At 46.0% G+C, this 25,668-nt stretch overlaps 1 protein-coding gene across 1 annotated transcript in view; it reads left to right on the top strand.

The window, feature by feature from the left end:
* Positions 1-25,668, top strand: part of LOC139278099 (mucin-2-like) — a 169,522-nt gene that overhangs the window by 129,409 nt on the left and 14,445 nt on the right. Inside the window, exons 42-46 of the mRNA XM_070896758.1 lie at positions 2,481-2,650; positions 7,711-7,780; positions 11,129-11,229; positions 11,373-11,404; positions 12,954-13,064. Of these exons, the coding sequence (XP_070752859.1) occupies positions 2,481-2,650; positions 7,711-7,780; positions 11,129-11,229; positions 11,373-11,404; positions 12,954-13,064 (484 nt within the window). The remainder of the gene's footprint in view (positions 1-2,480; positions 2,651-7,710; positions 7,781-11,128; positions 11,230-11,372; positions 11,405-12,953; positions 13,065-25,668) is intronic.

Here is a 25,668-nt window from a genome sequence, read left to right as displayed (position 1 = left end):
GAGGTTATGCATTTGGGGAGGGCTAACAAGGAAAGGAATTACATGGTAATTGGTAGGACACTGAGAAGTGTAGAAGAACAAAGGGACATGGAAGTGCATGTCCACAGATCCCTGAAGGTAGCAGACCAGGTAGATAAGGCGGTTAAGAAGGCATACGGAATACTTGCCTTTATTAGCCGAGGTATAGAATACAAGAGCAGAGAGGTTATGCTTGAACAGTATAATACATTAGTTAAGCCACAGCTAAAGTATTACGTATTACGGTCACCACATTATAGGAAAGATGTGATTGCATTAGAGCGGGTACAGAGGAGATTTACAAGGATGTATCCCGCACTGGAAAATTTTAGCTATGAGGACAGATTGGATAGGCTGGGATTGTTTTCCTTGGAACAGAGGAGGCTGACAGGAGACCTCATTGAGGTGTATAAAATTATGAGGGGCCTAGATATAGTGGATAGAAAGGGCCCATATCCCTTAGCAGAGGGGTCAACAACCAGGGGATTAAATTTAAAGTAATTGGTAGAAAGTTTAGAGGGGATTTGAGGGGAAATTTCTTCATACAGAGGGTTGTGGGGGTCTGGAACTCACTGCCTGAAAGGGTGGTAGAGGTAGAAACCCTCACCACATTTAAAAAGTACTTGGATGTGCACTTGAAGTGCCGTAACCTGCAGGGTTATGGACCTAGAGCTGGAAAGTGGGATTAGGCTGGATAGCCTCTTGTTGGCCAGCGAGGACACGATGGGCCGAAATGGCCTCCTTCGGTGCTGTAAACTTCTATGATTCCATGATATATATATGTGTGTGTGTGTGTGTGTGTGTATACACATACGCTTATATAAACAGGTTGATTGTGATATTGGATGCTTTCAACGGGGAGCGGTGCTCACAGAAAGTTCTGGGGCCCCCAACCTGTGATTTCCGTGCATTAATTGAACCTGTACTCTCCCCGAGCACTGGTCCTCACTACGTGTCCACTTGTGGAATCATTCCCGTACATTTAAAAGGTCATTTTGAGGGCAAATGCGTTCGGTATACTCTTCAGCCAGTCCCCAGATGGTGGTTTCCTATCTCACAATGCCATTGTAGGGAAATTGTGAGCGTAAATAATTTTCCCACCGTTAACCATTCATTCATCTCATTGCTGTCTGTTGGGCATTGCTGACATAAAATAGCTACTACATTTGCCTTCACAGCAGCCACTACGGGGGGTGGGGGAACAGTGGGGCGGGGTGTGGGGAAACTCGGCTCCCATCAGATGCTACAACTCTCTTCTGCTCGCCAGGACACACTAGGGGTGGAATTGGTCCTCTGAGAAAGGCCCGTTATTGCCTGTGAGAGACACTAACGGGGCACTAATTAGTTTTCGTCCAGGCGTGGCAGCCAGAGCTCCACCCCCTGGAATTGACCCCGGGACTCGTCAGGCGAAAAGGGGTTAGCTCCGCACCCTGTTGTTTACGCCCTGGCACAAGCAGTGTGATGACGTCATCGCCATGTGCGCCGATCCGTTATTGCCCTCGCTGCCACCTTTGTGGACCGCGGGGGAAATTGCCCTACGGGACACGAGACTGGCGTGGGGCAATGCCGACGACAGCTTTACAGTGCGCGAAGCTGTCGTGGCTGCCATCTTTTTTGTGTCGGACGATTTTGTAGTTGGCCCAACAATGGTGGCTGCTAGTGCGGCTGGGCCGCGAACATGCAGCCTGGCATCCCCTCTTGGTTGCCGGGTCGCTCGCCTAGTCAAAACCCTCGCTGGTTGCCCAGTGGGCACCACTAAAGCGGCGGCAAAGCTCGCAGCGCTCCTCTCCTTTAAAAGGGGAAGGACGTTGTGATGTCTCAACGTGACGGGGCACGTCTGCGTCGTGCTGATGTCATCAGTGTCCCGCTACCACCCCACCACGGAGCGCTTCCGATAACACTCCGCCTCCATTGAGGGGGCGGGAAGGTCCAATCCCGCGCCGGGGGCATAACTTCCTGCGACAGCGCTAAGTGTTCACTTAAATCAAATTATGCTCCCCACACATGAGCAATTTCATCCCATTATCTACTAACGTTGTAAAACAGCTATTCCCAGCTTCTAACCCCCTCCTTTGCCAACTCAACCTCTCGTCCTTCCCTTGCCAACCTCCACCACCTCCACCACCTCCCCACCCTAGGAATGAGAAACTCAATGGGAGATTCACTGGTAATATATTAACTTGCAACTGCACACTCATCTGTAAGCTGTTTAATAAGATATAGATAAATTGATATTATCTAAACTATAGAGGTGGATTTCACTCTACCCCGGTTTTGTTCATAAATAATTTAAAACAATGTTATTTTATTCAACTTTAGATTTAACCAAATAAACTGCTGTTTTAGATGTCACATAGATGATGCTTATAATTTACCAAAAATATAGTTTGAAATTTAATAAGATGTTGAATAAAATGGTGAGGCTTACCTTTAATGATATTTGTGTTTTCCCCACCATACAGACCATTTGAAAAATGCGACAATACTCTACTTAAACTTTACCAAGATAGCTGCAGAGAAGACCATTGTCTCGTGAATTCCACACAACTTGACTGTATCAACATAAAAGCTGCTGCTGACAGCTGTAGAGAAAATACATGTGTTGACTGGAGATCTTTTGTAGATGGATGCAGTAAGTACTCTCGATATTCTATTTTGATTTACACTATAATTTTGTAACAACCTAGAGTCTATGTTAATATATATTAAAATCGCAGGATTAAAATCGCCCCTTGTGCCTGGACATAGGGGTGGATTTTAATCCTGTGTGGATTTTGGGTTGGGTGTAGGGTGATGGAGCAAGTTGCTGGCGCAGGGTATTTTAACTCATGAGCCTCACCTGTACACGGCTGCCAATCAGGCTGAAACAGGCGGAAAGCCACAACTGGCCGGCGGGTGGGAGTAGTTCAGGTGGCCTGAGGACACAGGCTGGGAGCAAAGGAAAGCGCGCCGACAAGCAGGTAAGCCGCAGGGAGGCGGTTTCAGGATGGGCTCGAGGGAGGGAGGTGTTGGCGGTGGAGTCCAGGCAGGGGAGCCTCCTGGTTCAATAAAGAAAAGATTTCAACTTTCCTTGGAGGGCCTGTTCCTCCAGCTACTTGTGCCTTGCCGGAAAGTTGTGAAGCCTTCCCCACTCCATGGGAGCCCGATCATCATAAATGTATGAGGCTGCCGCCTGCTTGCAGTGTGCGCCTCAGCCACTGAACTGCACCGAGTAGTTAATATGGTGACCAATGGGATTCTAGTGGGAATGGGGCGGAAAGGCTGAATGCTGCCTTTTAAAGTTCGCCCCCGACTCCCAGTCAGTTGCCGCCGGGTGTGTTGGGATAAAATTCCTGCCATCATTTTCACAACCTCCATTAGAAATCTTCCCCCCACCCCGCCCCGAACCTTCTCTGTTCCAATGAAATAAGGGCAATTTTAAAAACTTTTAAAGAATCTTACATTCCTTCTATCAGCCTCGTGAATCTTCATTGGACTCTTTCCCTTCCCATAATGGGTGACCAGAACTATATGCAATACTGAACTGTAAGCTAACCAATGTTTTGTACAAATTCACCACCACTTCCTAGTGCCAACTCACCTCCCAGGTTTTGTGTTCAAGCCCCACTACAAAACTTGCATACATAATCTAGGGTGAGACTTCAATGCAGCACTGCAGGAATGCTGCATTGTTAGAGGTGTTGTCTTTCAGATGAGGTGTTGAACCGAGGCCCCGTCTGCCTGTTCAGGTGGAGATAAAAGATCCCTATTCAGCACTATTTAGGTCATAGTTTGGCCGAAATTAATGCTTCTACTAATGCCATCACCAACATACAGATAAGTCGAATAACTTATCTCATTGTTGTTTGTGAGACATTCTGGGGAGGTCGCTAATGGGTCGCAATGACGCTTTCGCCCAGGGCAGGGGGGCACTACTGCCTCCTGGGAAATTGCCCCGGAGGTTTGGGGGCACTGTCCTGATACGTCGATCGGGCCCCTATCGTGCAGCCCGGCACTCCATTTGGTTGCGGGGCTGCTGGCCCGGTCTATCGGGTCCCTGGTGGCCCAGTGGCGGCCACCAAAGGGCCTGCAGACTGCACAGCGGCCCTCCCTTTTAATGGAAGGGGAGGGGCGTTATAAGAACATAAGAACATAAGAGTTAGGAACAGGAGTAGGCCATCAAGCCCCTCGAGCCTGCTCCGCCATTTAATAAGATCATGGCTGATCTGGCCGTGGACTCAGTTCCACTTACCCGCCCTCTCCCCGTAACCCTTAATCCCCTTATTGGTTAAAAATCTATCTATCTGTGACTTGAATACATTCAATGAGCTAGCCTCAACTGCTTCCTTGGGCAGAGAATTCCACAGATTCACAACCCTATGGGAGAAGAAATTCCTTCTCAACTTGGTTTTAAATTGGCTCCTCCGTATTTTGAGGCTGTGCCCCCTAGTTTTAGTCTCCCCTACCAGTAGAAACAACCTCTCTGCCTCTATCTTGTCTCTCCCTTTCATGATTTTAAATGTTTCTATAAAATCACCACTCATCCTGCTGAACTCCAACGAGTAAAGACCCAGTCTACTCAATCTATCATCATAAGGTAACCCCCTCATCTCTGGAATCAGCCTAGTGAATCGTCTCTGCACCCCCTCCAAAGTTAGTATATCCTTCCTTAAGTAAGGTGACCAAAACTGCACGCAGTACTCCAGGTGCGGCCTCACCAATACCCTGTACAGTTGCAGCAGGACCTCCCTGCTTTTGTATTCCATCCCTCTCGCAATGAAGGCCAACATTCCATTCGCCTTCCTGATTACCTGCTGCACCTGCAAACTAACTTTTTGGGATTCATGCACAAGGACCCCCAGGTCCCTCTGCACCGCAGCATGTTGTAATTTCTCCCCATTCAAATAATATTCCCTTTTACTGGTTTTTTTTCCAAGGTGGATGACCTCACATTTTCCGACATTGTATTCCATCTGCCAAACCTTAGCCTATTCGCTTAACCTATCTAAATCTCTTTGCAGCCTCTCTGTGTCCTCTACACATCCCACTTTCCCACTAATCTTTGTGTCATCTTCAAATTTTGTTACACTACACTCTGTCCCCTCTTCCAGGTCATCTATGTATATTGTAAACAGTTGTGGTCCCAGCACCGATCCCTGTGGCACACCACTAACCACCGATTTCCAACCCGAAAAGGACCCATTTATCCTGACTCTCTGCTTTCTGTTAGCCAGCCAATTCTCTATCCATGCTAATACATTTCCTCTGACTCCGCGTACCTTTATCTTCTGCAGTAACCTTTTGTGTGGCACCTTATCGAATGCCTTTTGGAAATCTAAATACACCACATCCATCGGTACACCTCTATTCACCATGCTCGTTATATCCTCAAAGAATTCCAGTAAATTAGTTAAACATGATTTCCCCTTCATGAATCCATGCTGAGTCTGCTTGATTGCACTATTCCTATCTAGATGTCCTGCTATTTCTTCCTTAATGCTAGCTTCAAGCATTTTCCCCACTACAGATGTTAAACTAACCGGCCTATAGTTACCTGCCTTTTGTCTGCCCACTTTTTTAAAGGTTGCAACGCTATGCAGAGCATCTGCGTAGCGTTGGCCTGCTCCGCGTAGCGCTGAACTGAGCGCCGTGCTACCGCCTCAGGAGCGCCCCTCAAAGGAAGTGGAGCGCCGGAGACTGTGCTTCACTACCTTTGAGTACAGCCCAATTCCACATCGGGGGCAGGACCTCCAGGTGAAGGGCTATTTCCAGCCCAGGAAGTCTCCAGTAACTTTTCTGAGATATGAAAAAAGCTACTCTATTCAAATCAAGGAAGCTGCTTAAAATTTTCAGAGAAGGAACCAATCAATTTGAAACTTCTTAAAGAGAGAAAAATTGGACTTAATTTCGAGAAACAGTTCAGAGTAATTAGGTTGCCACAGCGGTAAGAAACTCAAGGGAAAGGAAACACTATTGTTTAAATGTTATCCACAAAGGGTTAACTTGGTATTTAGAGTTGGGCCAGAGAATGCATAATTCGCATTATCTGTTCTGATGGGAGCAGATTTTGGGTGGGACCTCATTAAGGCTAGTCTCTGCCCTCTTTTACATTCATTGTAATTGCTGTTGAAAGTGAGGGCAGATGAAAGAAGTGCACCCTGCTCCCTCTGTGCAGGTACAGGATAATGACAGAATTACATAATTCCATCATTTGCATCTGCCTTTCCCTAAGTGTAAAGTACACACTGTATAAATCAGGTGTACTTACCAGGGCCAGCTGATCAAGACAGAAGTGGATTCTTGAAAGGACACTCGTTGTATTGGAACTTTTGGTTATACAATCATATTTGTTTACTTGGTCTTTGTTTACAATGCACGTGAAGCAAAAGAGGAGGAGGAGCAATGGAATGGCCACCAGAGGAGGCTGAGACTCTCCTATTGGTACCCAGTAGCTAGATTTTACCAGCTCTGGTGTTCCTTCTATGTTGTAAGCTACTTTGGTTCTGTGGTACTGTGAGCTCTGTGTGAGAATGATGTGCTTCACCACAGAAGCCTTGGATAAACTATGCTTCCTGCTGTGACCAGACCTCCACTCCACCTCCACCACTCTGACCGTGCCCATAATAGTCAGTGTAGCTCTCAACATTTTCATGATTGGACCTTTCCAGTGTGCTACAGGGGAACTTTAATCAGTGCGCAGGTTAGACCTGCATACAACAGTAACTGGTGCCTTGTTCACCAAGGCAGACCAACTTGTTTTATTTGGAATGAGCTCCCAGCGTGTTAAAGAAGCATCAATCACATTTTTCAGAGTGGCTGACTTCCTCAAGGTGCAAGGGGCTTATAGATAGTACATGTGTCTTTCCGGGCACCATCTATCAATCCTCCTCATGTGTAACTGGTATGCAACTAACACCACAGCATCTTGGATCTAGTTAAATTAGAGAGAGGGACAAGGATTGGGATCTTGTATTGATGCCAAACACTTGTCAGTTCACTGGTAGTGCTATGCCATGCAAAGTTATGTTCAGAAGGTGGGTGAGAGAGCAGGAAGAGAATAGGTAGAGACTCCACCTTGAGAATCGCCTTCTCCAGTGCTGACTGATCCCAAGATGTCAATGTCCTTTGTAGTGTCTGTGGAATGACAGGATGATCCTTAGTGTTGGTTGTCTCCTTCCTGCAAGAAGGGAAGAAATGGGTAAACATGGGTCCTGAGCAAAGGCATATAACTCTTGATTGGCTCCCCACCCACTCCCGACTCTAACACTGGTCGTTAATTTTGCTCCGTCCAGCTCCCACCTATTCTACGCTGGGAGACCAAAATCAGGCTCCATGGCTCTTCCATAGATTGGGAATGTGGAATAGTAGTTTTCACATACAAAGATACCATGATCAAAACTTCTTAAAGGGACACATTTCGCTCTGATTTTCTCCTTTTGAACAACCGACAGAGAACAAGTTACGGTCAAGGAATGAAAAAACTACATGAGCATATTGCAGAACATTCACTGATAATACTAATTACTTTAATTTCAAAGTTTTGAAATGCTATAGTAGGAATGCATGTTGGTGTTTGTGTCAGAACATTGGCACTTCTAGTTTCATTTCATTTAAAATTAGATCATGATTTCTTTCATTTCTGATGGTTTATCTGACTGCGCAATTACAATGTTTTGTGTATTTTATAACTAATTTTTTGCACTTTTTTAATAGATTTTACCTGCAATGAAACTTTTGTTTTTAAGCCTTGTGAATTGAGGAATGATGATTATTGTGAAGACAAGTAAGTAATGACGCACTTTTTAAAAAATACAATTTCAATTTGATTCTGATTTTTATATTACAATATGCTTATTATAAATAATTAGCATTAAAAATTATTTCCTCCTCACCAGTTTGAGTACAACTAGGAAACAAACTGGTGAGTGGAATTTACCAATTTTCCCTCCTGCCACATGGCTTTGTGCACCAGAATCAAATTTCACCCTGCACAGTCTGGAGTCACAGTCAGAGTCTTGCAGAACTCCTGAGGAAATTCAAGGCTATTAAATTATTTAGGGGGTGAAATTGTCCCTTTGGGAAAGGAGGCGCTAACAGGATGCTAAATTTTTATCACCTGGGTGTGGCGGCGGCCATAGCGCCCCACCTCCGCTCCGCTAATGCCCCAGCTGCGCTCCGCGGAGCCCATTCCCGCCTCCGATATCGCCCCGCAACTTTATCTCTTTCGAAGTGTCCAATGCAGCAAGATTTAGCAGCCCATCTCGCCAGGTGCTAAATCTTCACTGAATTCAAATTGTGCACCCCAAACGGGGTGCAGGGCAATTTAGCACACTTTGTATGGTAAAGATAAAATTTAAAATCGATCTTAAATCCAGTTGCACCTGACTCAAGAAGCTGTGCTCTGCAGTCATACAAATTCATAAAATGACTCACTGCGCCTTGCTCGGTTGCTTGCCCAGACAACATGCGTAATGCCTCACATACTGAACTAGTACGTCCTATTTGAATGATTAGACTAAAACTCTTGGGGTCCAAAATTGCCCCTTCCCTTAAGGCCTGTTACCGCCAGAATTCAATGGCCACGCTACGGAGTGGAATGGCTGCCTATTTTTTGTGTAATTTGAAAATTCCGCTCCTGCGCCATCCCGGGAGTGATCCGCTCCCCCCCACCACCGCTCCGCTGCTGCTGATCTGTCCTAAATGCATTATCAGAGCACACACAGCCAATGTTCCCCCCCCGATGGCGAAAGTCCGCCGAAAAGACCTTGCTCCCGCCTCACGGTGCCAAGGGCTGCTTTTTCTGCCGGCCGGTGCAGAGTTTGGAGTCCATCTAAAATGGCGGTGCGGCTCCCATTAAAGAGGAGCTGCTGCCGCTGCCACCATGTTTTTTTTGGTCAGCCGACTGCCATGTCGGGCCGGCAATTATACCCCCGGGTTTGGCCGGGCCCCCAACAGGCAGCTTGGCACCCCTCTTCGGTGCCAGGCCACTGGCCCGGCCAAATTCCTACCTGGTGGTCCAGTGGATCGAACTTAAAGAATCGCACAGGCTCTTCCCTTTAAGTGAAAGGGAGAGCCGTGGTGACACGGTACCGTGATGATGTTATCAGCGCCATGCCGATGACGGAAAGCGGCGATCACTACACCCGCCCCCAACATCCGCCCCTCGAGACTGCGAACTTCCGCGCACCGCCGTACATCCACCCCCATTCTGACCGACTTCCGATCCGCTGAATTTTGGTGCTGCCTGCTAAATAGCATCAGCGGTATGGAGATTTTGTGGTGTAACGCGCTCTTTCCGGTGCTAAGCTCAGCAGGAGGCCGAAGGTCGTGTTTGTCTCCCGCTTGCAGTGAAGGAGAAAGGGGAAGAAAGTAGCGAACCTATCGGCCATGTACAGAACAGTGCCGTACTTGTTACAACAATATTACCTGCCACCCGATTGTTAACTTTGTTTGTTGATTTTTTAATAGTTCATGAAATGAATGTATCTGTTTTATCTAACACTAATCTTTCCACAATAGTTACTCTTGAAAGTGTTTAAATGTGTAGTAATCATGCCAGCTTTTAGTGGGTCTTGCATACTCAACGCAAAATAATTATTTGATAAATAATTAGTTACAGAATTTTGAATACATTTATTATAATCTTAAAATCTTAAGCAGTTTTGTCCCGGTTTGCTAGGGTTCTGGTGACGCTATTATAAAGCTAAGAGACCTTTCATTGATGATCTTCAAACATTGTAATGGAGTTTTAGGCAATCTGATGCTCTTTAGGAATACATTTTTTTTAAATTTGCTGGGAATCACCGAGGGATTTGTAGTTTTGCACTGGTGTTCAGTTCTGAACAAAAAGCTTGTTCCACAAGGTTTCACCCATTGATTAATTGACCCACAAACACTGTCGGCCTCCTGGAAATCCACCAGAAAATGCAAGCCCGCCCCTCTTAATGGGCAAAAAATTAAAGTATAAAGGAAGAACCTTGACAAAGGAGGTATTCGAAGTTCTGGCATCCATCTGAGCTGTTTTCCACTTGTCAACCTCTATCTTCATCTAAAATCTGCCAAGTCTTGCCAGTCCTGGCTGTCCTACATTTGACATTTAAAGTGTGCTCATGGCTGTTAACGCTGCTGAAGTGCTTTTAGCGGCTGCACACATGGGCGTGCTTTGGAGCCGGGGGGGGGGCAAGAGGAGCGGCCGATTGATGTGATGCTCCGACTCATTACAGTACTTTCGGTGAGCACAGGCAATGCTGACCTTCCGAAAATGGCGGCAGCTGCGAGACCCGCCGCCAGCAGGCGAAAGTGCAGTGGCACCATTTTTTCCCCTTGAATCGGGCGATAACGGCTGGTAGTAAGACCTTGAATATTTAGCCTGTTATTTTAGGCATACTAAATATTTTAATGGCCTTGAATTTCCTCAGGATTTCCACAAGACTCCAGCTGTAGCTCCGGGCTGTGCTAGGTCCCCACCAATTCTGAGATTTCCTGATCGGCCTTGTAAGAGCCAGAACCCACCTTCTTAAAAAAAAAAAGATATTTTCTTCAGGTGGCCACTCCCCTCAACTTGACCCTTCCAGTGGGGTCCACTTGTACCCATCTGATGGCTGGCACGTATAGTGAGAAGATGACACTGGATGTGTGTCCGCTGTGGCTCAGTGGGTTGCACTGTGCACCTCTAAGTCAGAAGGTTGTGGGTTCAAGTCCCACTCCAGAGACTTAGCACAAAAATCTAGTCTGACACTTCAGTACAGAGGGAGTGCGGCACTGTTGGAGGTCTTTTAGATGAGACGTCAAACCAAGGCCTTGTCTGCCCCCTCAGGTGGACGTAAATGATCCCAGAGCACTATTTCAAAGAGTAGAGGAGTTACTCCAGGTGCGCTGGACAATATTTATCCCTCAATCAACATCACAAAATCAGATTATCTGGTCATTATTACATTGGTGTTTGTGGGAGCTTGCTGAGCACAAATTGGCTGCCGCGTTTCCTACATTACTATAGTAACTACACTTCAAAAAAAAAAGGGGGTCCCTGCAGGCATGATTCTGGCACAATCACTGGGATATAGGTCTACAGATTTTTGGGACCATTGTCTGTTACTCTTTAAAATACTAACTGCTGCATTCTCATTTTCAGTAAAGTGATAGTGGGGATGAAGTTGACTGCTTTTGAAGAAGGCTGTTTTTGTCCAAGTGGAATGAAGCTCTCTGAAGACAAGACCACATGTGTTCGTACATGTAGGTTTATTTACCTCAACTCAATAGAAAATCTTCTTGATAGTTTTTTAGTCAATAAAAATTGTCGGTATTGTTGATCAATTTTGATCACTGTGTCATTTAAAATCACACAACTGATTAAGCTTTTTTTTAAAAAAAAACAGGTTGCCTGGACAGTACAGGAAAACGGAGAGAGGTAAGTGATTCAGAATTTAGTCATTTTTAATACAGAATATATTTCTATTAACTGTGCTGCACTTGTGATATTAGGGGATACAATCTTATTCTTCACTCCATTGCTCCCACTGGAACAATGACGTTGGGACCTTTGATCAGTTATGGAGGATATATTTGGAAAAGAAAATAGGCTCGAAGCAATCATCTGCCTTTCACAATCGTGTCATTTTATTACATTTGACCAGTGGTGCCTTCTATTAACTGTAAGATGTTCATCACCAAATAAGGTACATCGAATATGTTCAATAAATTAAATACAGCAGTTGCCTTGGTTCCCAAAATGCAAGAACCTGGCTGAGAGTTGCACATCTCAACCAGACATACCAAACGGTAAAAAGCAATGCACTAAAATGGTGATTTACTGTACTCCTGCTTTAAGTGTCAATATTGCCCAGATTGGTAACGTTGTTACTGCAGTTTTGTTGAGAAAGCACATCACCTGGTGAAAAGATCTGCAGTAATTTGAAGGCTGGCTTGCAGCAGATGGGAAGTGCACAAGAGTCATAACTCTGGATATTGTTGCTTTAAGACTTTACATTGATGGCAGTTTCCAGGCTTGTAGGTTTGAGTACAACCAAATAAAGAAACAACCATGGAAACGCAATTACATTTAGTTTTCTACAACAGCTGTAATTTCTACCTGTTAACAAACACAAACATGATAGAGGAGAATTTCTGTGCATTTCTCCCCAACTTCTGTTGTAACTTCAGCAGAAACCCCAGATAAATTGTGTAAATAACCGTTTATGTAATCTCTCCGGGGCTTTCACTGATCTCCCACTGGATGACCCCTGTGGAAATTCCAGGCAGACATTTCTATCAAGCACAGTTGTAACTCTGCTTTACTACTGAGGTTAGCAATTCCTATTCTCTGTAATAGTTGTCAATGTTTGTTTTACGTGTAACCAGGACATTGGTCCTGAAAATTCACAGCCCTTCAATATACTCCCGCTGATACTTCGGCAGGAGTCCGCCAGAAGGTTTGGAAGCTAGGCTGGGACTCTGATTGTGGCAAATCCCAGCCTGGTGCAAAATTTCCCGTGAGGCCTTGTAAAGTATGGAGCCTCAGCCCACCTCTTACAGCGTGTATGAGAAAGCAGAGCTGGACAGTGGATGAGAGGCCAAGATCATGGCTTGGAACCCTGAAAGAGTCAAGAGTTTTTTAATATACTTTTACATGCAGTTCCCTTACAAAGACTTTCCAGCCTCTTCAGTGGGCGGGCATCCAAGATGCAACTCTAGTGGCATGGGTGTGGAACTGAAGGGATCCATGCCTAACCTCGCAAACCTTGGTAAGGTCAGGAACAGAAGTCCCACTGGGGTGCCCACACTCTCTGGATCTTTAGATCCATTATATTTAACAAATGTATTGGAATTATTTACAGTGTTAATTGTGGAAAACTGTCCCCTTCACGCAGGAACTGGTGACAGTAAACTGTTTGTTTTATTTGTTTGGGAAACATCAGTTGAATTTACTTATTTTATTACTTGTTATCTTTCCTTTCTAGAATGGTGAAAGATGGATTGATCGCAACAATAACTGTACCTCCTACATATGTACTAAACAGCAGGTTTCAACACAGAAAAAGATGTGCGCCGATCAGCCAAGTTGCAAAGAGGTTTGTACAATATTGTTTCTATTTACCAGATGTTTCTTCATCGTGAGGGATGTTAATCAAGTACAGATAAATGGTTGGATGACAACCATTGTTTGTATGAAATTACTATAAACATTATTACTTGATGAATAAACATGACATTTCAGAGCATAAAAATTACAAAAGAATTTTAACTGTAGAAAATAATCCAGCATGAACTGAGATGATTTATTTCTTTTTTGAAAATCTGAAACAAAATATGTACCACAATATTCTCTTTAAATATATACATTCAAAAAAATGTGGGTTATAGAATGCAGGAATTTTATATCATCAACCGTATAGTTTAATTATCCATCATCCAAAAAGGAAACTGTTACTTTGCTGTTGCCTTTGTGTCAGGATTAATATTACTGTAGGATGCAGAATTGATTTTTCTGCTCACTTTATGACGATGTGGAACGTAATCGTACATTTCTGCAATTCAGGATAAGGTAATAGTGTATTTCAGTAGAAAATGTAATAACTGCAAGGTGTTTATGAATATTACTGAAATTATCCATGTGGTTTGCAGGCTTATTATACTTATTACAGGAGTTACATCTACAGGTTATAGTCACTAGTTGATCTCCCGTGCCAATGCACACAGACTAAAATAATGCCTCTTTCTCTATCTGTAATTGTCTCTTTGCTTGATCTCTTCTCTAATTCTCCTTTCCCCATCTCCAACTTCCATTTCCATCTGGTTTCTATGTGGCTGTCACACAATTTCATTGGCCTGGAATTTGTGGTTCGCGGTGAAGCAAAGGCATCCACCGCTGACCCCGAAGTAAGCTTTGCACAAAGGTCTCGCATCTCTTTGGCGAGAAATTTGGGTTTTCCGACGAGTAATTCAAATCAACAGAAGTTAATGGGATTTCCCAGCGAAGAGTTGCTGTGACTACAACAAGCTGTCGAAGCATCCAAGCAAAATGCAGAATTCTCACAGTGAACCAGGAAGTGGGTAAGCTCCTAAAATTGTAACTTTTCAAAAATGTTAGAGAACAAAACAATGATTGGGACTCTCATGTGGGGCAAGGCAAACCTGGAATAAAAATGGACAAACTTTAAAGTTTCTTAAAATTTTTCATTTTTATTAAAATGGATAAATTTGACACTACACAAAATTAAAATGAGTTTTTCAGGGCCATAACCTTTGTTTAACTGTCAATACATTGTCGAAACCCCAATTACACCTAATCTCTTTGGGTCGAACTTTTAATTGGGTATTTAACAGTGCAATTACCGTGAAAGAGCTGAAGTTTTCATCAGTTTCCATGATGTGAGCGATTACACTGATTGCTGGCTCTGTGAGTGGTCCACAGTGCTTCTGCTTCTTTGGCGGTCCCTCATATCGAGGATGACTTGCTTCTACACCAAAAGAGGATGAGTTCACAGATGTTTCAATGAAGGACCTGACATTCCAGGTCCTGAACTAGTTATTGAAGGGTGGAAGATGTCTGTGCATGGATTTTTTAAACGTGTGATGGCTGTTACACACCAGCCACCACACGGGCTTGACAGAGCTAGGTCTTGTTCCAGTGGCAAGGATTAACCAAGACGACTGGAGACCAGCTCTGCTGCACGGACCAAGTGCGCACATATATCACAGTGTGGGCTGGCCCGTGCTGCCCCTGGGCCCTCACCTCTTCTGGGCCCCGAACTCACGCCTCTCCTGGGCTCCGATCACGTCGCTCTACAATCTCTCGCCGCTCCTTCGCCCCGACCTCGCCACTCCTCTGCTGCTTGCCGCCTCTCCTGTTGTACCTGCCCATGCTCCAATCAGCGACCTTGATCTTGGTGCCGTCCAATCCAGTTGCCCTTCTCTGCAGCCTGTGGAGGATCAGCGAATGATGGACCACAACTTCAGAATTTCCAGATTAGGCTGCGCAGGCACTAAATCCTGAAGTTGCAGTCAGTTTCAAAGGCGAAATGACGGTGAACGCTGCCCTTTTGCTGTTTTCAGGGCCGCAAATTCCAGGCCATCAATGTTACCGTTTCTCTTTAACTTTTTTTCTTGTGCCTTACAGTCTCTCTGTATTCCTATCGCACATTGGCTCTGATTTTTGACCTTTGACTTCCCCCCAACTCCGAAACCCTACTACATGAGCTACAGGCAAAGCATACCAGAAATGCATTCCACATTATGGCCATGATTTTGCTAACGGATGCTAGTCCAGTGCGTGCCGGGGTTGGTGGAGTCTGGGAAACGCACTCCTGGCTCCAGCCCGCCCTCTCACAGCAATCTTCCGATGATTGGGCTTGATAAGCCACCCTGCCAGGTTCCCGTCCAATTAACAGGGAGCTGGTCTAATGATGTCATTTGATGACGTGTCATCAGTCGGTTTCTTTAAAGGCACCATGTGCACATTGCTTTGACAGTTCTTCTGTCAGTGATCTGCAGCATTGAGCTGCTGCAAACACGGACAAGCATTGCACGGTTGCACCCAGGCTCTCCCATCACGCCCTCCAGATGCTTATGGAGAGAGTCACAACATGCAGAGATATTCTCTTCACTTCGCATGGGTGGATGAGACCTCTCCAGGACACCAACTCAGCCTGATTGCATAGAAGGGCACAAGTAGGGTGTCATCAGGAGGACCTGGCTGCATTGGCGCAAACCTTTCAATAATCTCAGTAGATCACAAATGTTACTGCAAAGCCACACTCAAATCATTCTGCTGTGACATTCATCACATTCCCATCATTCTGCCTTCCCTGCTCTACCCCTGCAAATTCTTTCTCACACCAACTTTCCTTTCCCCTCCACCCATCCCTCTCTTTCATAGAAACATAGAAAATGGGAGCAGTAGTAGGCCATTCGGCCCTTCGAGTCTGCACCGCCATTCAATATGATCATGGCTGATCCTCTATCTCAACACCATATTCCCGCTTTTCCCCCATACCCCTTGATGCCATTTGTTTCTAAATATCTATCTCCCTCTTAAATATATTCAGTGACTTGGCCTTCACAGCCTTCTGTGGCAGAGAATTCCACAGGTTCATCACGCTCTGAGTGAAAAGATTTCTCATCTCGGTCCTAAATTTCCTACCCTGTATCCTGAGACTGTGATCCCTTGTTCTAGACTTCCCAGACAGGGGAAACATCCTCCCCGCATCCAGTCTGTCCAACACGGTCAGAATTTTATACGTTTCAATGAGATCCCCTCTCATTCTTCTAAACTCTAGTGAATACAGGCCTAGTCGACCCAATCTCACCTCATACGACAGTCCTGCTATCCCAGGAATCGGTCTGGTGAACCTTCGCTGCACTCCCTCTATGGCAAGTGTTGTGTATCTGAAAAGTATGCACTCCCATGTTCCGCCACCAGGGAGTGCAACTCCTGAAGTCCCAAGGGATCCCAGCATCCCTTGGGAGCACTGTATATAAGCCGACCCCTAAGGCCTGTTCCTCACTCTGGAGTGTCTTAATAAAGACTGAGGTCACTGTTACTTTAACCTCCCTGTGTGCAGCCTCATCTGTGTTAGGAACACAATAACTGGCAATGAGTATACGAATCCAATGCAAAGATGCAGCAAACTGTGGGCATCCTTTTGAAGTTCTCGGAGGGTGAGGACTGGGAAGCCTATGTCGAACGGCTAGACCATTACTTTGTAGCCAACGAGCTGGACGGAGAAGGATGCGCTGCAAAAAGGAGAGCAGTCCTCCTCATGGTCTTCTGGCTCCGGTGAAACCCACAGATAAGTCATATGAGAAGCTGTGTACACTGGTTCGGGAGCATCTTAACCCGAGGGAGAGCGTGCTGATGGCGAGGTATCGGTTCTACACGTGCCAGCGATCTGAAGGTCAGGAAATGGCGAGCTATGTCGCCGAGCTAAGGCGACTTGCAAGACAATGTGAGTTTGATGGCTGCCTGGAGAAAATGCTCAGAGACTTTTTTGTACTGGGCATTGGCCACGAGACCATCCTACGAAAACTTTTGATTGTAGAGACACTGACCCTCAGTAAGGCCATTGCGATAGCACAGGCGTTTATATCCACCAGTGATAACACCAGACAAATCTCTCAGCACACAACTGCTAGCAATGTTCATAAATTAACTGGAACTGTGTTTGCGAGCAGAAATGTACAGGGCAGAAACCCCGAGTCTACAACTGCCAGCAGGCCTCAGGTGACCCAGATGACTCAGAGTCCGCAACAAAGGATGAATGCAAGGCAATTCACACCTTGTTGGCATTGTGGAGGCTTCCATTCAGCCTATTCATGCCGCTTCAAAGGGTATGTTTGCAAGAGCTGTGGAACAATGGAGCACCTCCAATGAGCTTACAGATGAGCTGCAAGCTCTGCAAAACCTGCTAACCACCACGTGGCAGAGGAAGGTCGGTCCATGGTGGATCAAAGCAATTTCGAGCCTCAGAGAGAGGAGGCAGATGCTGAAGTACACTGGGTGCACACATTTTCGATGAAATGTCCACCTATAATGCTAAATGTAAAATTGAATGGCTTACCTGTAGCCATGGAATTGGACACTGGTGCTAGCCAATTCATCATGAGTAAAAAGATGTTTGAGAGACTGTGGTGCAACAAGGCACTCAGACCAGCCCTGAGCTCCATCCACACGAAACTGAGAATGTACACCAAAGAGCTTATCACTGTCCTGGGCAGCGCCATGGTCAAGGTCACCTACGAGGGCACGTTGATGAACTGCCACGCTGGATTGTCCTGGGCGATGGCCTCACACTGCTTGGAAGGACCTGGCTGGGCAAAATCCACTGGAACTGGGATGACATCCGAGCGCTATCACATGTCGATGAGGCCTCATGTACCCAGGTTCTTAACAAATTTCCTTCCCTTTTTGAGCCAGGCATTGGAAACTTTTCCGGGGCGAAGGTGCGGATCCACTTGGTCCCAGAAGCACGACCCATTCACCACAAGGCGCGAGCGATCCCTCACATGATGAGGGAGAGAGTGGAAATCGACTTCGACAAGCTGCAACGCAAGGGCGTCATCTCCCCAGTGGAATTCAGCAACTGGGCCAGCCCAATTGTTCCAGTACTCAAAAGTGATGGCACGGTCAGGACTTGCGGCGATTATAAAGTAACTATTAATCATTTCTCGCTACAGGACCAATACCCGCTACCTAAGGCAGATGACCTTTTTGCGACGCTGGCAGGAGGCAAGACGTTCACCAAGCTCGACCTGACTTCGGCCTACATGACGCAGGAGCTGGAGGAGTCTTCGAAGGGCCTCACCTGCATCAACACGCACAAGGGACTGTTCATCTACAACAGATGCTCGTTTGGAATTCGGCCGGCTGCAGCGATCTTCCAGAGAAACATGGAGAGCCTACTCAAGTCGGTACCATGAACAGTGGTTTTTCAGGACGACATATTGGTCACGGGTTGGGATACCGTCGACCACCTACAAAACCTGGAGGAGGTCCTCCAGCGACTGGATTGCGTAGGGCTGCGGCTGAAGAGGTCGAAATGCGTCTTCATGGCAACAGAAGTGGAGTTTTTGGGGAGAAAGATCGCGGTGGATGGCATTCGGCCCACAGACGTCAAGACAGAGGCTATCAGGAACGCGCTCAGGCCACAGAACATCACGGAGCTGCGGTCGTTCCTGAAACTCCTCAACTACTTTGGCAACTTCCTACCGGGGTTAAGCACCCTCTTCGAGCCCCTGCATGTGTTACTGCGTAAAGGTGACAACTGGGTATGGGGAAAAAAAACAACTAATTGCTTTTGAGAAAGCCAGAAACATTTTATGCTCCAACAAGCTGCTTGTATTGTATAACCCATGTAAAAGACTCGTGCTAGCATGTGATGCATCGTCGTACGGAGTTGGGTGTGTATTACAACAAGTGAATGTTGCGGGGAAGTTGCAACCTGTCGCCTATGCCTCCAGGAGCTTGTCTGAGGCCGAGAGGGCCTACAGCATGATTGAGAAAGAAGCATTAGCGTGTGTGTGTGTGTGTGTGTGTGTGTGTGTGTGTGTGTGTGTGTGTTCGGGATAAAGAAAATTCATCAGTACCTGTTTGGCCTCAAATTTGAGCTGAAACCGATCACAAGCCCCTCATAGCCCTGTTCGCTGAAAACAAGGGGATAAATATTAATGCCTCAGCCCGCATACAAAGGTGGGCACTCGCGCTATCAGCGTATAACTATACCATTCGCCACAGGCCAGGCACCAAGAACTATGCAGATGCTCTCAGTCAGCTAGCATTGCCCACCACGGGGGTGGAAATCGAGCAGCCTGCAAACTTGTTGATGATGGCGCAGCCCGCAGACTTGTTGATGGTCATGGAAGCGTTTGAAAATGATAAATCACCTGTCACGGCCCACCAGATTAGGACTTGGACCAGCCAAGATCCTCTGCTGTCCCCAGTAAAAAACTGTGTACTGCATGGGAGTTGGGCCAGCATACCCGTTGAAATGCAAGAGCTAATCAAGCCGTTCCAGCGGCGAAAGGAGAAGCTGTCCATTCAGGCAGACTGCCTATTGTGGGGTAGCCGCGGAGTGCTACCCAAAAAAAGCAGGGAGATGTTCATCTCGGATCTCCACAGCACATATCCGGGTATAGTAATGATGAAAGCGATAGTCAGATCCCACGTGCGGTGGCCCGGTATCGACTCTGACTTCGAGTCCTGTGTACGGCAATGCAGCGTATGTGCTCAGTTGAGCAACGTGCCCAGAGAGGCACCACTAAGTTTGTGGTCCTGGCCCTCCAGAGCATGGTCAAGGATCCATGTTGACTATGCGGGCCCGTTTCTCGGTAAAATGTTCCTGGTGGTGGTGGATGCTTTTTCAAAATGGATTGAATGTGAAATAATGTCGGGAAGCACCGCCACCGCCACCACTGAAAGTCTGAGGGCCATGTTTGCCACCCACAGCCTGCCTGATATACTGGTCAGTGACAACGGGCCATGTTTCACCAGTGCCGAATTTAAAGAATTCATGACCCGCAATGGGATCAAACATGTCACCTCGGCCCCGCTTAAACCAGCCTCCAATGGGCAGGCAGAGCGGGCAGTACAAACAATCAAACAGAGCCTTAAACAAGTCACAGAAGGCTCACTCCAAATCCGCCTGTCCCGAGTACTGCTCAGCTACCGCATGAGACCCCACTCACTCACAGGGGTGCCCTTGGCTGAGCTAGTCAGGAAAAGGACACTTAAAACCAGACTCTTGCTGGTTCACCCCAACCTGCATGATCAGGTAGAGAGCAGGCAGCAGCAACAAAAGGTAAACGATGGTCGCGCCACTGTGTCATGGGAATGACCCTGTGTATGTGCTAAACTATGGAAAATGGTCCCAAGTCGATCGCGAGCACGGTATTAGCTAAAGAAGGGAATAGGGTGTTTGTAGTCAAACTAGACAATGGACAAATTTGCAGAAAGCACCTGGACCAAACAAGGCTGCGGTTCACAGATTGCCCTGAACAACCCACAGCAGACACCACCTTTTTTGGGCCCACAACACACACCCAAAGGATCAATGACACCACCCCAGACCAGGAAATCGAACCCATCACGCCCAACAGCCCAGCAAGGCCAGGCTCACCCAGCAGCCCTGCAGGGCCAACAACACGCCAGCCCAGCGAGGTCACAGCCAACACACCAGAACAGACATTTCCAAGGCAGTCCACCAGGGAAAGAAAGGCTCACCTTGTAAATAGTTTCCATTTTGACTTTGCGGGTGGGAGTGATGTTGTGTATCTGTTAGCATGCACTCCCATGTTCCGCCACCAGGGAATGCATCCCCTGAAGTCCCAAGGGATCCCAGCATCCCTTGGGAGCACTGTATATAAGCCGGTCCCTAAGGCCTGTTCCTCACTCTGGAGTGTCTTAATAAAGACTGAGGTCACTGTTACTTTAACCTCCCTGTGTGCAGTCTCATCTGTGTTAGGAACACAATAGCAAGTATATCCTTTCTTAGGTAAGGAGACCAAAACTGCACACAATACTCCAGGTGCGGTCTCACCAAGGCCCTGTCTAACTGTAGTAAGACATCCTTGCTCCTGTACTCAAATCCTCTTGCAATGAAGGCCAACATACCATTTGCCTTCCTAACTGCTTGCTGCACCTGCATGTTTGCTTTCAATGACTGGTGTACAAGGACACCAGGTCCCTCTGTATATCGACACTTCCCAAGCCATCATCATTTAAATAATACTTTGTCCTTCTGTTTTTCCTACCAAAGTGGATAACTTCACATTTATCATTATACTGCATCTGCCATGTGTTTGCCCACTCACTCAACCTATCTAAATCGCCTTGCAGCGTCATTGCATCCTCCTCACAACTCACAATCCCACCTAGTTTTGTGTCGTTAGCAAACTTGGAAATATTACATTTGGCTCCCTCATCCAAATCATTTATATATATATATTGTGAATACCTGGGGCCCAGGCAGTGATCCCTGTGGTACCCCACTTGTCACTGCCCGCCACCCCAAAAAAGACCTGTTTATTCCTACTGTCAGTTAAGCAATTTTCAATCTATGCCAATACATTACCGGCAATCCCATGTGTTTTAATTTTGCACACTAACCTCTTATGTGGGACTTTATCAAAGGCCTTCTGAAAATCCAAATACACTAGATCCACTGGTTCTCCCTTATCTATTTTATCAGTTACAACTTCAAAAAACTCCAGTAGGTTTGTCAAAATCCATTTCATAAATCCATGTTGACTTTGTTTAATCCCGTTGATATTATCTAAATGTGCCGTTATCACATCTTTTATAATAGACTTCAGCATTTTCTCTAGTACTGATGTCAGACTAACCGGTCTGTACTTCCCCATTTTCTCATCCCTCCTTTTTTAAATAGTGGGGTTAAATAGTGCCACCCTCCGCTCTGCAGGAACTGATCCATAATCTCTTGAATTTTGGAAGATGACAACCAATGCATCTACTATTTCCATGGCTACCTCTTTTAGTACTCTGGGATACAAATCATCAGGCCCTGGGGATTTATCTGCCTCCAGTCCCATTACTTTCTCCAGCACTATTTTCTTACTAATTATCATTTCCTTTAATTCCTCTTGCTCTAGACCCTTGGTTCCCTAGCATTTCTGGGACGTTATTTGTCTCCTCTTCAGTGAAGACAGAATCGAAGTATTTATTTAAGTGTTCTGCCATTTCTTTGTTCCCCATTACAACTTCTCCTGTTTCTGTCTGTAAAGGACCTACATTTGCCTTCACTAATCTTTTTCTTTTTACGTACTTGTAGAAACTTTTGCAGTTGTTTTTTATGTTCCTTGCAAGTTTACTCTCATTACTTTTCCCCTCTTAATCAATCTCTTGGTCATTTTTTGCTGAATTCTAAACTACTCCCAATCCTCAGGCTTGCTACTTTTTCTGGCAACTTTGTATAACTCCTCTTTGGATCTAATACTATCCTTAATTTATTTTGTTAGCCATGATTGGGCCACTTTTCCTTTTGTGTTTCTACGCCAGAAAGGAATGTATAATTGTTGCAATTCATGCATGCGTTCCTTAAATATTAGCCATTGCCTATCCACTGTCATGCCTTTTAATGAATCTTCTCAATCTATCATAGCCAATTCATTCCTCATACCTTCGTAGTTTCCTTTGTTTAGATTTAGGACCCTAGTTTTGGATTGGACTACTTCACTTTCCATCATAATAAAGAATTCAATCATGTTATGGTCACTGTTTCCTAAAGGACCTCACACAACAAAACTGTTAATTAACCCCTTCTCATTGCACAATACCCATTCTAGGATAGCTTGTTCCCGAGTAGGTTCCTCAACATACTGGTCTAAAAAACCATCTTGTACACACTCCAGGAATTCATCTACCACAGCATTATTACTAATTTGGTTTGGCCAGTCTATATGTAGATTAAAGTCATCTACGATTACTGTCGTACCCTTGCTACATGCATCTCTAATTTCCTGTTTGATGCCGTCCCCTACACTACCACTACTGTTTGGAGGCCTATAGACAACTCCCACCAATATTTTCTGCCCCTTAGTGCTCCTTAGCTCCACCCAGACTGATTCTACATCTTGATTTTCTGAGCCAATATCCTTTCTCACTACTGCTCTGATTTCATCCTTTACTAAAAATGCCACACCAACCCCTCTTCCTTTTTGCCTGTCTTTCCTAAATATCGAATATCCTTGGATATTCAGTTCCTAACCCTGGTCACCCTGCAACCATGTCTCCGTAATTGCAACTGTATCGTATAAGTTTACATCTATTTGCGCTGTTAATTCGACGACCTTGTTACAGATGCTTCATGCATTCAGATGCAATGTTTTTAATTTGTCTTTTTAACATTATTAGATATCTTAACATTATTTTGTACTATAGCCCTATTTATCTTGTCACTATTTTTTCTTACCTGGACCCTATTTGCTAGTGCACTCTTTTCTTTGTATGCTCTGTCCCTTCCTGACATAATCTGGTTATCCTTACCACAATCACTTTCCTGCATTGCTTCCTTTTCTTTCCTCTTTAGTATTCTAGATTGCTCTCTATTGCGACCATCTCCCCCCGCCTCCCCCCCCGCGACCATCTACCCCCCCCCCCCTGCTGCGACAGTCTCCTTTCCCCCCCCCCCCCCCCACCCCGCCTTATTTAGTTTAAAGCCCTATCTACCTCCCTAGTTAGTCGGTTCACTAGAACTCTGGTCCCAGCATAGTTCAGGTGTAGTCCGTCCCCATGGAACAGCTCTCTCTTTCCCGAGTATTGGTGCCAGTGCCCCACGAATCAAAACCCACTTTCCTGCACCAACCTCTGAGTCACGCATTCATCTCCCTGCTTCTATTGACCCTATGCCAATTTGCTCCTGGCTCAGGTAATAATGCAGAGATTATTACCTTTGTGGTTCTGCTTTTCAATTTAGTCCCTAATTGTTCAAACCCTCTCAGCAAAACCTCTTTCTTAGTCCTACTTATGTCATTGATACCTATGTGTACCACAACTGGATCCTCCCCCTCCCACTCCAAGTTCTTCTCCAGCCCGGAGGAGATGTCCTTTTTCCTGGCACCAGGTCGGCAACACAGCCTTCGGGGCGCACGCTCTTGCCTGCAGAGAACCCTATCTATCCCCTGAACTATACTGTCTCCTACTACAACCACCTGTCTCTTTACTCCCCCCACTTGAATGGCTTTCTGCACCATGGTGCCCAGGTCAGTCTGCTCATCCATCCCGCAGTCTGCACACTTGTCCTCAAGGATTGCAAGAACCTCAAATCTATTGAACAAGTGCAAGAACTGAGGCTCCTACAATACTACCTCCTGGATCCCCTTACCTGCTTCACTCGCAGCCACACCCTCCTGTCCCTGACCACGTGTCAATTCTAAAGTATTTAATCTAGAGGGTGTGACTGCCTCCTGCAGCAAAAGATCCAGGTAACTTTCTCCCTCCCTGATGTCTCGCAATATCTGTAGCTCGGACTCCAGCTCCTCAACTCGGAACCGAAGTTCGTCGAGCCATAGACGCTTGCCGCAGATGTAGTCGCCCTGGACCAAAACGTCCAGAAGCTCCCACATATTGCAGCAGCAGCACATCTCCTGTTTTCCCATTATATTGTTTAATTAATTAGTTTAGCATTAATCAAGTATTTACCTATCTAGTTTATTAAATTAGTTAAACAAATAAAGGTTAGTGTTATGTCTCAAATGAAGCAATGTGACTGAGTACTGTAGACTTGAGCAAGTCTAACCTTAGTCTCTTTATTCTGACTCCAGAGTGCTCGCACAGCATGAGAGGCCAACTTATATGCAGTGCTCCCAAGGGATGCTGCCCTCTGGTGGCAGTAGAATGCTAGTTACAAGGTGTTGCACACATAACATCACTCCCCCGCCAAAGTCAATAGTGCACTTATTTACAGGGTGAGACGATCTGGGGCTTTCCGCTCCCTAGTTGATCGTCTCGGTATAAACACAGGTGTCGGTGAGTTGGTTAGGCCTTCGCTGGGCTGCTGTGCAGCTGGCCTTGCTGGGCTGCTGGAGATGATGAGTTCAGCTTCGTGGTCAACCATGATGTCGGTTGCCACTTGTGTGTGTGTTGGAGGGTGAAGTTGATGGTGTCCTCTTCAGGTTGCTCGTGGCTGTCTGTGAATCGCAGTTTGGTTTGGTCCAAATGCTTTCTGCAAGTTAGTCCATTTGCAAGTTTGACTTCAAACACCCTACTCCCTTCTTTGGCTACGACAGTGCCTGAAAGCCATTTGGGACCATGTCCATAGTGGAGTACAAATACAGGGTCATTGACTTCAATATCGCGTGACAAATTTGCACGATCATGGTACATGCTTTGTTGATGCCACCTGCCCTCAATGTGATCATGGAGATCAGGATGGACTAGAGAGAGACTTGTTTTGAGTGCCCTTTTCATGAGCATTCCGGCAGGGCGATCCCCAGTGAGCAAGTGGGATCTTGTGCGGTAGCTGAGCAGGACTCGGGACAGGCAGGTCTGCAGGGAGCCTTCTGACACACATTTCAAGTTTTGCTTAATGGTTTGGACTGCCCGTTCTGCCTGGCCATTGGATGCGGGCTTGAATGGGGCAGATATGATGTGCTTGATCCCATTGCGGGTCATGAATTCCTTGAGTTCAGCGCTGGTGAAGCACAGCCCATTGTCACTGACAA

Source organism: Pristiophorus japonicus, chromosome 13 (genome assembly GCF_044704955.1).
Source record: "Pristiophorus japonicus isolate sPriJap1 chromosome 13, sPriJap1.hap1, whole genome shotgun sequence".
Classification (NCBI taxonomy): domain Eukaryota; kingdom Metazoa; phylum Chordata; class Chondrichthyes; family Pristiophoridae; genus Pristiophorus; species Pristiophorus japonicus.
Note: the sequence above shows the minus strand (reverse complement) of the source record. Positions and strands in the feature narration are given on the sequence as shown.